The sequence below is a fragment of the Oncorhynchus keta genome, chromosome 35, assembly GCF_023373465.1.
Source record: "Oncorhynchus keta strain PuntledgeMale-10-30-2019 chromosome 35, Oket_V2, whole genome shotgun sequence".
NCBI classification, from domain to species: domain Eukaryota; kingdom Metazoa; phylum Chordata; class Actinopteri; order Salmoniformes; family Salmonidae; genus Oncorhynchus; species Oncorhynchus keta.
The window spans coordinates 37,250,184-37,262,850 of record NC_068455.1 but is presented as its reverse complement, the minus strand read 5'-3'; the positions used below and the strand labels follow the sequence as shown (position 1 = coordinate 37,262,850).

The following is a 12,667-nucleotide window of genomic DNA, read 5'->3' as shown; positions in this document are numbered from 1 at the left end:
TTGAAAGTAAGATGTTGACATGATCAGTCCAATCAAAGCTACTGTACGTATAAATTGATTTTACGTCATGTTATCTGTGGTCAATGACCTTGAGCCTTCTTGGAAGGGCACTTGTAATATTACTCTATGGCAGGATCCAAAGGGTGGACATTTTGGATGCCCATCTTTACTAAGGATGTAAACTTGGTGGCAACTTAGTGTTCCCATGAGTGACAGAACATTGAGCCAATCACGGCGCAATGCTCCTATTTTTTGCTGGCTCGTCCCACCAACATAGAAAGCACTGAGTTGGGCTGAAACACCTGCATTTTGGAGCTGCCTTACTCAATAAAACAAAAACGAGACCATGTTTGTATGCGGCTTTATTAACAATGATATATATATATTTTCTTTACATTGTCTGCAAACTGATATGTGACACGTAATAATGCCAAAATAACATGTAAAACAGGGAAGCCCCAAAAAATAAATATATGTATATTTATATATATATTTATTTATTGCTAAAAATGTGGGGCTCAAGACAAGTGGGGCTCTGCCCCACCTGCCCTGAATTACAGGTCGCCACTGGACACATCGCTCCCTATGGCTGTGAAACCTGACACTTCAAGTCTGCTCTGCAGACAGAGTGGTAGCGGAGTGCAGACAGATGAGTTCTTCTGGCACTATTAGGCGGTGGTTCTCAAACCTTTACTCAACGACCCCCAGATATTTCATGTATTTGATTTATTCCACAGATAGCACATAATTCAATTAGTCAAGCCCTTGACTATGTGAATCAGTTGAGCTACTTCAGGGCTACAACAACAACATTGTGAAACATCTGGGGTTCCCTGAGAAGAGGTTTGAGATCCACTGCTGTAAGGCACTGGACCCTATGAAGTTCACAGAGTGCATTGCACACCGAAATATCAGTCAGAACCGGTCCAGAACCACTCAAAATCTCCCAAATAGACGACTGAACATCTAAGAGGTTAGTACTATTAGTACAAGCAAGGTGGTAAAAACTCTATTGAGCCTGTCAGAGGGCAAGATGGAGCTATTGTCGCAGTGCCTTTTCCCATCATATCCTTTCAGACCTTATGCCTAGAATGTTGGGCCTAAGGGTTAATGTATGTCAATTCAAATGTCAATTCATGTTCATGTGCACCTGAAAATGCTCAAACTACCAATTGAAAGTTTGATTTGAATATGAAGATGTCAGTGGGTGTGTGTAGGCATGTGTCTTTGAACACAGGCGAGATGTAGATATGCAGGCATGAGATCAAAAAAGAGAGAACAGATAAGCAGAGATAAGATCATCTGTGTAGAAGCTAGTAGCTGTGACACCGTGAGGTTTCCACCTCCCAGGAGAGACACAGCCAACCACACTGAACCTCTCGATCCTGACCCCCACACACAGTGACTTCTGTCTGCAGAGATCATAAGGTAGCCAAACTAGTCTCTGTACACAGACCGTTGCATCAGGTAATATACCAACGCTAGCATACATTGCTCCAATGTCTGGGATATCCGAGACAATAGCCTAACAGGAGTACTCTCAAATCAAGTTAATATATCTGGGCATCCTAGCTTACAAGATTGACCAGGCTTTGCCTGATTTGATTTAGAAGGCTACATTTTGGGCTTAACCTGACCAGAACATTTTTCATCAACTGTTTTGTATCTCAGCAACCTGTCCTCTCAAGGGCTTGTCTACAGGTATGTACTGATAACTTATGAAGAGTATTTGAAATAAACTGGTTCTTAGTTACATCGGAAATAATGTCTAGTAATGAATGGGGCTTGTAAAACCTTTGACGAACCAAAATAGTGTTATTTCTCACACACACATGCACAACACCTGTTCGCTGACTCATACACTGACACACTACAGACATTCCCTTCCTTGAGCCTGCAACCTGGTCTCAGAGCATTTCATATTATTCTGCACGTAAATCCGGGACACCCCATTTAGCATTATATGTTGCGTTTTGTATGGTATATATTAATTTGTGGACTTACATTACCCATTTTGTATGACATGTTACAAATAACAATTTGTATTACATGTTCGCAAAATTTGCTAAACGTGCAATATGTTACAAATTTGCAAAATGTATGACATGTCATGAATTCTAGCTTGGTGGCTAACGTTAGCTGACTTTCCATTACATAGACTGTCCAGGGGCATAGAGGTGAAAGCTACTGTATGATCCACTTCAGTCTGTGTAGATGAAGGGGAGGAGACAGGTTAAAGAAGGATTTTTAAGCTTTGAGGCAGACAATTGGGACATGGATTGTGTATGTGTGCCAGAGGGTGGTGAACCATCAAGACAAACTATTTACATACATATCCCAGAAGAAAGAAATGATCTCACTCCAATACATTTTAATAGAAAGTTAGAAAAAATATATAAGATCTTGCTACCATGGAAAGGAAAATACCTGTCTGTGGAAAAATCACCCTGATTAACTTTTTAGTCGTTTCACAATTAACCTAGTTGATTAAGGTTTTGCCTACACCTAGTGACCTGCTTTTTAAATTATATGAACAAAAAATATTCCATTTGATTTGAAATGGCAAGCCAGACAAAATTAAAATGGCCTATTTATATAACGAACATGAATTCAGATAGCAGAAAATATTAAATATTAAAGCATCAGTTATACAAAAGTTAGACTTGTATCCAAAATGGTTCCCTAGTAAATTAGTAAGAATATCTCACCCCATGTTCAAGAATGGCCTTTTTCCCTTTATTCAGATTACAACTGCTCACTTTCCATTATTTATTTATTTTTTAAACAAGCCTTAGAAAGTTGGTTGCAATTTCAGTTTAATACACCCGAAAAGACATAACAAATAAAACAACAAATATACTTATTCATAAAACATTTTTTTTTTTTATAATTTCTGTAAATTATATCATAAATAGGACTGGTGGAGTTATGTCAGCTAACACAGACATATTGAAATGTTTGCTCTACCCAAAATTGCAACCGACTAATTGCAGTATTACCAAGTGGAAGGGGAAAAAGTAAGGAACTTGTCTGTCGGCCCTGCATTGAAGACCAAAAATGGCTAAAGAAAATTGTGATAAATAAAAATATATACCAATTTAATTTAAGGACCAAAAAATTGACAGCTGTGCCATATAAATGGCTAAATAGTTGGGAAGAGATTTTCGACGTACTGATTCCATGGCACATGGTTTATGAATTGACACGCAAAACAACGCTGATTCAAAATGTTTTTATAAAAATTATTATACAAAATTCTTGCAACCAATAGAATGTTATATATATGGGGGATACAATCTTCCCAGCTCTGCAGATTTTGCTGCGAGGAGGTACAGTCATTAGATCATTTATTTTGGTATTGTCCATACGTAGCTCGTTTTTTGGTCATAGCTCCAGGAATGACTGAAGAATTGCAACATTTACCTAGAACTAACGCTGCAGATAGCATTACTGGGTGATTTGAAAAGTCATAGTCAATCGATCAATAATATAATAATTACTTTTGCAAAAAAATGTATCTTTAATTTACAATCTGTAGAAGCTATGAGAATAGAAAGGTTCGGTACTTTTCTGAAGCACAGTCTAAAAATATATTGAAATTAGAAATCCAAAATGGATGGTGTTGAGAGATAGATGGGAGGGGTTGAATGGAGCTGAAGGGTGGGACTAATAATAACAAGATAACCAATGTAAAACATACGGGGTCTGTAAAATGTATATAGGTTCAGAAATGTTGTGAAATAGCACAGTTACAAATAGAAATCAAACTGGATGGACATCAGAAATAGAGGACGGACTAAAAACAAACAAAATATATACATTGTAAAAAGATTGTGTCTGTAAAATGTGTATAGTATGTATAAACTGAAGGTAGAAGCCTAAGTGTTATTGTTTACTAGTTTACACCAATTGGGGGAGGGGTGGTAGGCTTTGCTAGGAATAATAAAGGTGGATTCTTAAAAAAGTGTGTATGTGTATGTATGTATATATATGTGTATGAATGCTTATATATATATATATATCCCTGTGGAACGCTTTTGACAGTTTGTACTGTAGAGTCCATGCCCTGACAAATTGAGGCTGTTCTAAGGGAAAAAGGGGGTGCAACTAAATATTAGGATGGTGTTCGTAATGTTTTGAACACTCAGTGTGTGTAGGCTCCCTGTTTGAGCTTCGGTTAGACAGAGGCTGTGCGGTCTCAAGGGGAGGCTGTGCGGTCTTGCCCTCTACCTGTGTCTGTTCAGATAGGACAGGTTAAGCCTGACACAGAGGTTATTTATTTTGGGCTATTGCCCGTGTATATCTGTGAATATTTGGTAAATCTACTTGTATATTTGGTATAATATGACACTTTCACCATTGGATCACTGCCACGCCCTGACCTTAGTTCCTTTTTATGTCTCTATTTTGGTTTGGTCGGGGCGTGAGTGGGGGTGGGCATTCTATGTTGTTTTTCTATGTTTTCTATGTGTTTGGCCTGGTATGGTTCCCAATCAGAGGCAGCTGTCTTTCGTTGTCTCTGATTGAGAACCATACTTAGGTAGCCTGTTCCCCCTGGTGTTTGTGGGTAGTTGTTTTCTGTTTTGTGTCTGCATCAGACACAACTGTTTCAGTTTAGTTCGTTCTCTTTGTTGTTTTGTTAATCAGTGTTCAGTTCCATTAATAAGAGTATGAACACGTACCACGCTGCACTTTGGTCCTCTCCAACAGCCGTGACAATCACCAAGACCTGGAAATAAATCTACACTCTGAGCACTTCAACCTGCCATGCCTTCTGCTGATTACAGGCCCTTACCACTGCTACAAGGTCTATATTTTACAATGACATAATAAATAGACAAAGATTTGTAGTTGAACAAATAATTGCACAAATATGTATTTAAAAAAAAATTGAGACTGGACTTGAAAAAATTTGCACGACTTGGACTTGACCTGTTCTACTTTGGACTTGACTTGAGAGGATCCGCAATGAATCACATCACATTCCAAGGCACGAGCAAATCCTCGAGCACTATGAGCACATTCATTCATAACCGCTCTTAGATGATTGAGAGATTCATGTCTTCACACTGTGGATCAGCACTATTGTGACACTGAGCACAGAGAATCTTGCAATTAATTGCGTTTAAATGGCTGTCGGTGAGATACAGAGTGTGGTTGGGAAGCTAAATAGGAACAGGAACAGGAACATGTATTGTGAAAGACGGAAGTGTCTTTTAACATAGCACGTGTGTAACATGTGAGTGGTAGCATGACAATATCTCACCGTAGTCAGATTGTTCCTCATACAGTACGTCACTGTACATCTCTACAGCTATTATCCATTATAAATAGCTACAGTACTTGGGTAATATAGTGTAGTTACCAAATGCTTTACACAATTTGTCTTTTCGGTCATGTTTATCATTCTTATCAAACAGAAGTCATGAGAGTCATGATAATACCGTGTGGAGAGCTGATTCTCGATGTGCTTGCAAGCAGGCTTCACTGGCATCATGTTGACCTGTTTTAGGCACATCAGTGTTGATGTGGGAACAGATGTGAGATGCTGTGTACAATGTGCCTTAGTATCTCTAGCCTTGGGTCTGATAAGGATTTGATCAGTGCTTTAGATCAGACAAATGCAGTTGTTAAACACCTACACGTGCCTTGATGTACTCTCGGTCACAACAGAAAATGGGGTCATTCACAACCAACGGATGTTGTCAAGCTCTCAGTCATGTTGGTTTTTCAGTAAATAGGGTTTGCACTCCGCACTTTCACTGCTGTATGTGTAAAATAGGACATGTCACATTGAAGCTACAGACAATAGTTCACAGTTACTGTGATGTTCATATCTTTTCTTTTTGTCATGGACTTGATTGTACATCATGACATTCAATAACTAAATCATGATAGAAGGCCTACTATTTTCTGCAGAAATATATTTTTTTCTCCACAGGTGATAAACATGGAGGTGCATAATGCGACGCAAATAGATGAATATGATTATTATGACCCAAAAGACTACACTGAAGGTTATCCTGATGAAAGTGGAACAGAATATATCTGTAACCTGAATCTCAACCGTGATATGGAGATAGTCATACAGACCTACGTTCATTCCTTCATCTGTGCATTCGGTCTCTGTGGCAATGCGTTGGTGATTGTCACATATGCCTTCTACAAGAAAGCCAAGACCATGACGGACGTGTACCTTCTGAACGTGGCTGTGGCAGATCTGCTGTTCATCGTGACCCTGCCACTCATCATCTACAATGAGCAGCATGACTGGAGCATGGGCTCAGTGGTCTGCAAGGTACGGGCTTGATGCAGTTCCTAATAAAGCTCCTGATGTTTCAATGTCGTTCATGTTACAGTGAAGTCAGAGGCAGATGTCAACATTGCATGGAATTATAAGAATATGTTGTTCATTCTCTAAGGCCCTACGAGGAGCCTACAGCATCAACCTGTACAGTGGCATGCTCCTGCTGGCCTGCATCAGTGGAGACCGCTACATCTCCATCGTCCAGGCCAGGCGCTCCTTCGGCCTCCGCTCCCGGACCCTGATCTACAGCCGCCTCATCTGCACAGCCATCTGGGCTCTGGCCATAGCCCTGTCTATCCCCACAGTCATCTACAACGAGCGGGTTGAGGAGACCAACCGGTTGGGAGAGACTATAGCTGTGTGCCAGGCTCAGTTTGAAAGTAACAAGACCGCCCGGCTGATAAAGGTGCTGGTACCCAGTCTGCAGATGACCATGGGGTTCTTCCTGCCCATCCTGGTCATGGTCCTCTGTTATGCCAGCATCATCTGGACCCTCCTGAGGGCCCACAGCACCCAGAGGCACAAGGTTCCAGTATCCACCAAAGTTCCAGTCATAGAATTAGAAAGTTTCATTGTATGAATACAGTCAATGTTTCTTATAGGGTCAATTAAGTTTCTTGTTGTTTCTTCTCTCACTTAAGGCAGTGCGTGTGGTCCTAGCTGTGGTTGTGGTCTTCATCGTGTGCCACTTGCCCTACAACATGGCCCTGCTCTACCACACAGTGGCTCTGTTCCAGCAGAGGGAGTGTGAGGAGGAGAAGGTCATCCTCACCACCCTCACCACCACCAGGAGCCTGGCCTACCTCCACTGCTGCCTCAACCCCATCCTGTACGCCTTCGTCGGGGTCAAGTTCAGGAACCACTTCAAGAAGATCCTGGTGGATCTGTGGTGCCTGGGCAGGAAGTACATCTACCCCTCGGGTCGCTCCTCACGCATGACCTCTGACCTCTATATCCCAGCTCGCAAGTCCACTGACGGATCCAACAATGAGAATGGCTCCTCATTCACCATGTGAAGATGGGAGTAGGTTGAGATTGCCTCCAACTACAGGAAGTCCATTAGTGACTGTTATTATGAGCATTTGATTGATGCTGTAGCTACAGTACATAGTATTTGTAACATGGATGCGGATAATTATGTATTGAAATTGCTCTAATGACCAATATTCCTCTTTGCTTATCAATGCCAATTTGTTTCACAGCATGATACTGCTTTTTGTCAAAATATAGCCAAGAATGACTAAAACATAAAAACAATAGAATAAAAATGTACTGGATGCAATCTAATAGAATACAATGACACTATGTGTCTTTAAAGTAAATGTATTTGTCAAGAAAATATATCATCTCTCTTAAAAATAACTCTAAAATACAAATAAGCATTCACTAGTTCCATGGGATGTTTTGCATAAACCAGTCTTTCAGTAAAAGTAATTTGGTGCCAAAGGGGAGCTTTCCAAATGAAAGTGTGTTTGGGCTACGGAGAGATACAAAATGGTGCAGTTTGAGGCAATGTGGTGGAGAGTGATGCTGGAGATGGCGGTGTGAGCAGGTGTGATGTTGCCATTTGTATGTGTAAGTTTTGTATTGTTATTGTTAAAAAATATGTATACAGTACCAATCAAAGGTTTGGACACAGCTACTCATTCAAGGGTTTTTCTTTATTTGTACTATTTCTACATTGTATAATAAAAGTGAAGACATCCCAATTATGAAATAGCACATATGGAATCATGTAGTAACCAAAAAAGTGTTAAACTAACATATATTTTATATTTGAGATTCTTCAAAGTAGCCACCCTTTGCCTTGATGAAAGCTTTGCACAAATCTTTAACTGTACTGGTTACATGAATTCAGGTTATTTCCAGGCATACACAACATCCTGAAATATATGTAGATATCTTTGTTAGAAATAATACTATATTTCCCTTGACGGAGTGTTGCTGAATTTAATAAATGCTTCAATAATAATAATAATAATAATATATGCCATTTAGCAGACGCTTTTATCCAAAGCGACTTACAGTCATGTGTGCATACATTCTACGTATGGGTGGTCCCGGGAATCGAACCCACTACCCTGCCGTTACAAACTTACCCCACTCTCCCCTGAACCTTGGAATACAGTACACTGTATTTACAAATGCAAGCATAGTACTCTCCCTTCTCTGTGCCCATAATCCCTACAAGACACATTAAGACCTTCCACTTTATTTTGTTAACATCCTGTTTTTTGTTATCTTTATAAGCTTTTCAGGTAAGACACTTTTCAACAACAAAGAGAGTTTTGGTTTGAGCAAAATTAGAGGGTAAGAGAAAATAAAACAACTTCAGGCTAAGTTTCCACATGAAAGCGTTAGAGGATGAGCAGAGTCAATAGGCATAGATAGAGTGGAGGAAGGGAAGCTAAAAGTGGAGACGACAACGCAGCTGTACAACTGTGGTATAATTGGAATGAATTCATAATAGGAGGTCTACAGTATTTGTGTCACAGACGCCTCCTGTAATGCACTTAAACATCTAATCAACTCTAATGATGTCACACTTCAACAAAATCTAATCATATAGACAGCCACAGCATCCTTAGGCTGCTTCAGATACATACTCATTGTGAATAGGGTATTTTTGGCTGATTTCAGGTTTTCATGACAATCAGTGAAATCATATGGTGTATTATATGAGGTATAGATTCTATCACAGTGTATTATATATTATATATATATATGTATTATATATGGAAGCTAGCCAGAAGCTAGCCAGTTTACTGGCTAACGTTAGTATTCAGCTAACCATGGTTGGTGGTCATCAGCTATCCTTTAGCTCGAAAATCTATCGGCAGTTTTGTACAACGCGACTCAGACCAGAGCATACCTATTTGCTCTCCATATCCCCGGATTTCTACCGCAAGCTCTGGACATTTATACCTGGATCTCACAGCTACTCGCTCTGCAAACCAGAATTTGTAAGGTACTGGTTGAATGAAACAGACAGAGGCCCAGCTAAAATAGTCAGAATGTTTATTCACGAGAGGGCTGGTTCGTTGTACAAAACCATTAATTTTATTCGAGCTCCTTACGCACATACTTTCGCACACAAACAGACTTCTTACGCACATACTTTCACACAAAAAAAGAAGGTATCCTATGCACATACTGTCCCACTACCCAGCCGACAAAGATTAGGGGAGGCCGTGAGAATCACTCCCCGTCCTCCATCAAGATAGGGAGACCGTGGGAAGTACTTCCCGTCCTTTCCCCAATCTCTCAGAGGCCCCTAGCCAGGTCGGCACCGAATTCTGTTAAGACAGCCTGTGTTTAAGATACTATAAAGATATATTGTACAGATCTATTGCTTTACCCTAATTCTGACTAAAACTACACATTTATTATAATTTCACTGACCAATAGTTATTATAATTTCACTGACTAAAACTACACACATCATTAATAATAATTTTATGATTCTAATCAATTTCATACAAATAAATGATTTCAGGGTGGAATATTCTAATCATTCATTTAAACATTTAAATTGCATCAACAATATCTCTCTCATCATCACTCAATGCCTAGGTTTACCTCCTATGTATTCACATCTTACCATACCTTTGTCTGTACATTATACCTTGAAGCTATTTTATCGCCCCCTGAAACCTTCTTTTACTCTCTGTTCTGGACGTCCAAGACGACCAATTCTCATAGCTTTTAGCCATACCCTTATCCTACTCCTCCTCTGCTCCTCTGGTGATGTAGAGGTGAATCCAGGCCCTGCAGTGCCTAGCTCCATTCCTATTCCCTAGGCGCTCTCTTTTGATGACTTCTGTAACCGTAATAGCCTTGGTTGCATGCATGTTAACATTAGAAGCCTCCACCCTAAGTTTGTTTTATTCATTGCTTTAGCACACTCTGCCAACCCGGATGTTCTAGCTGTGTCTGAATCCTGGCTTAGGAAGACCACCAAAAACTCTGAAATCTCCATCCCTAACTACAACATTTTCAGACAAGATAGAACGGCCAAAGGGGGCGTTGTTGCAATCTACTGCAGAGATAGCCTGCAGAGTTCTGTCCTACGATCCAAGTCTGTACCCAAACTATTTCAACTTCTACTTTTAAAAATCAACCTCTCTAAAAACAAGTCTCTCACCGTTGCCGCCTGCTATAGACCACCCTCTGCCCCCAGCTGTGCTCTGGACACCATATGTGAACTGATTGCCCCCCATCCAACTGCACAGCTCGTGCTGCTAGGTGACCTAAACTGGAACATGCTTAACTTCTTCGAGATAGGGGGCGGTCTTTTAATTTTTGGATAAAAAACGTTCCCGTTTTATACAAGATATTTTGTCACAGAAAGATGCTCGACTATGCATGTAATTGACAGCTTTGGAAAGAAAAAACTCTGACGTTTCCGAAACTGCAAAGATATTATCTGTGAGTGCCCCAGAACTAATGCTACAGGCGAAACCAAGATGAAGTTTCATACAGGAAATGCCCCAGATTCTGAAGGCGCTGTGTTCCAATGTCTCCTTATATGGCTGTGAATGCGCCAGGAATGAGCCTGCCCTTTGTGTCGTTTCTCCAAGGTGTCTGCAGCATTGTGACGTATTTGTAGGCATATCATTGGAAGATTGACCATAAGAGACTACATTTACCAGGTGTCCGGTGTCGAAATTATTGCGTAATCTTTAGGTCCATGCGCCATTCCATTTCTTCAGAAGAGAAAGTCAACTGCCACAATGGATTTATCGTCGATAGATATGTGAAAAACACATTGAGGATTGATTCTAAACATTGGTTTGCCATGTTTCTGTCGATATTATGGAGTTAATTTGGAAAAAAGTTCGCGTTTTAATGACTTAATTTTTGTTTTTTTCTTACCCAAACGTGATGAAGAAAACACAAATAATCTTTTTGTAAAAACTGAACATTTGCTATCTAACTGAGAGTCTCCTTTGTCAACTTCAAATAATATTTTTTTTAATGTTTTTCTGTGTTTTGTGAAAATGAATAGTTAACATTTGCTATCTAAGATTTACTGATACAGAGTCTCCTCAAACAAATAATCCTTTTGTAAAAACTGAAAATTTGCTATCTAACTGAAGTTCTTTGAAAACATCTGAAAAGGTAAATGATTTTATTTGAATGTTTTTCTGGTTTTTGTGAAAATGTTGCATGCTGAATGTCAGGCATAATCCTATGATAGGCTATCAATACTGTTACACAAATGCTTGTTTTGCTATAGTTGAGAAGCATATTTTTGAAAATCTGAGATGACAGTGTTGTTAACAAAAGGCTAAGCTTGAGAGCAAAATAGATTTATTTAATTTCATTTGCGATTTTCATGAATAGTTAACGTTGCGTTATGCTAATGAGCTTGTGGATAGATTTACACTATCCTGGATACAGGTTTTTTTCGTAGCTAAACGTGACGCAGAAAACAGAGCGATTTGTCCTAAACAAATAATCTTTCAGGAAAAACTGAACATTTGCTATCTAACTGAGAGTCTCCTCATTGAAAACATCCGAAGTTCTTCAAAGGTAAATGATTTTATTTGAATGCTTTTCTGGTTTTTGTGAAAATGTTGCCTGCTGAATGCTAACGCTAAATGCTATGCTAAATGCTACGCTAGCTATCAATACTGTTACACAAATGCTTGTTTTGCTATGGTTGAGAAGCATATTTTGAAAATCTGAGATGACAGTGTTGTCAACAAAAATCTAAGCTTGAAAGCTAGCATATTGATTTCATTTCATTTGCGATTTTCATGAATAGTTAACGTTACGTTATGGTAATGAGCTTGAGGCTGTATTCACAATCCCGGATCCGGGATAGTTCGTCGCAACAGGTTAACACCCCAGCCATCCTACAATCTAAGCTTGATCCCCTCAATCTCACACAAATAATCAATGAACCTACCAGGTACCACCACAAAGCCGTAAACACGGGCACCCTCATAGATATCATCCTAACCAACTTGCCCTCTAAATACACTCACTGCCTCATTGCCTGCATCCGTAATTGGTCAGCGGTCAAGCAACCTCCACTCATCACTGTCAAACGCTCCCTGAAACACTTCAGCGAGCAGGCCTTTCTAATCGACCTGGCCCGGGTATCCTGGAAGATTATTGACCACATCCCGTCAGTAGAGGATGCCTGTTTTTTTTTAAATGCCATCTTAAATAAGCATGCCCCATTCAAGAAATTTAGAACCAGAAACAGATTTAGCCCTTGGTTCTCTCCAGACCTGACTGCCCTTAACCAACACAAAAACATCCTATGGCGTTCTGCATTAGCATCGAACAGCCCCCGTGATATGCAACTTTTCAGGGAAATTAGAAACCAATATACACAGGCAGTTAGAA

The 12,667-nt window shown here is 39.8% G+C and overlaps 1 protein-coding gene across 1 annotated transcript; it reads left to right on the top strand.

Moving 5' to 3' along the window:
* Positions 1-1,419: 1,419 nt before the first annotated feature.
* On the top strand, positions 1,420-8,261 carry LOC118369263 (C-C chemokine receptor type 6-like). Its single transcript, XM_035753718.2, has 4 exons — positions 1,420-1,701; positions 5,942-6,298; positions 6,423-6,833; positions 6,949-8,261. Exons 2-4 carry the CDS (start codon positions 5,951-5,953, stop codon positions 7,321-7,323), a joined length of 1,134 nt encoding a protein of 377 aa, XP_035609611.1. The 5' UTR covers positions 1,420-1,701; positions 5,942-5,950; the 3' UTR covers positions 7,324-8,261.
* Positions 8,262-12,667: the final 4,406 nt, after the last annotated feature.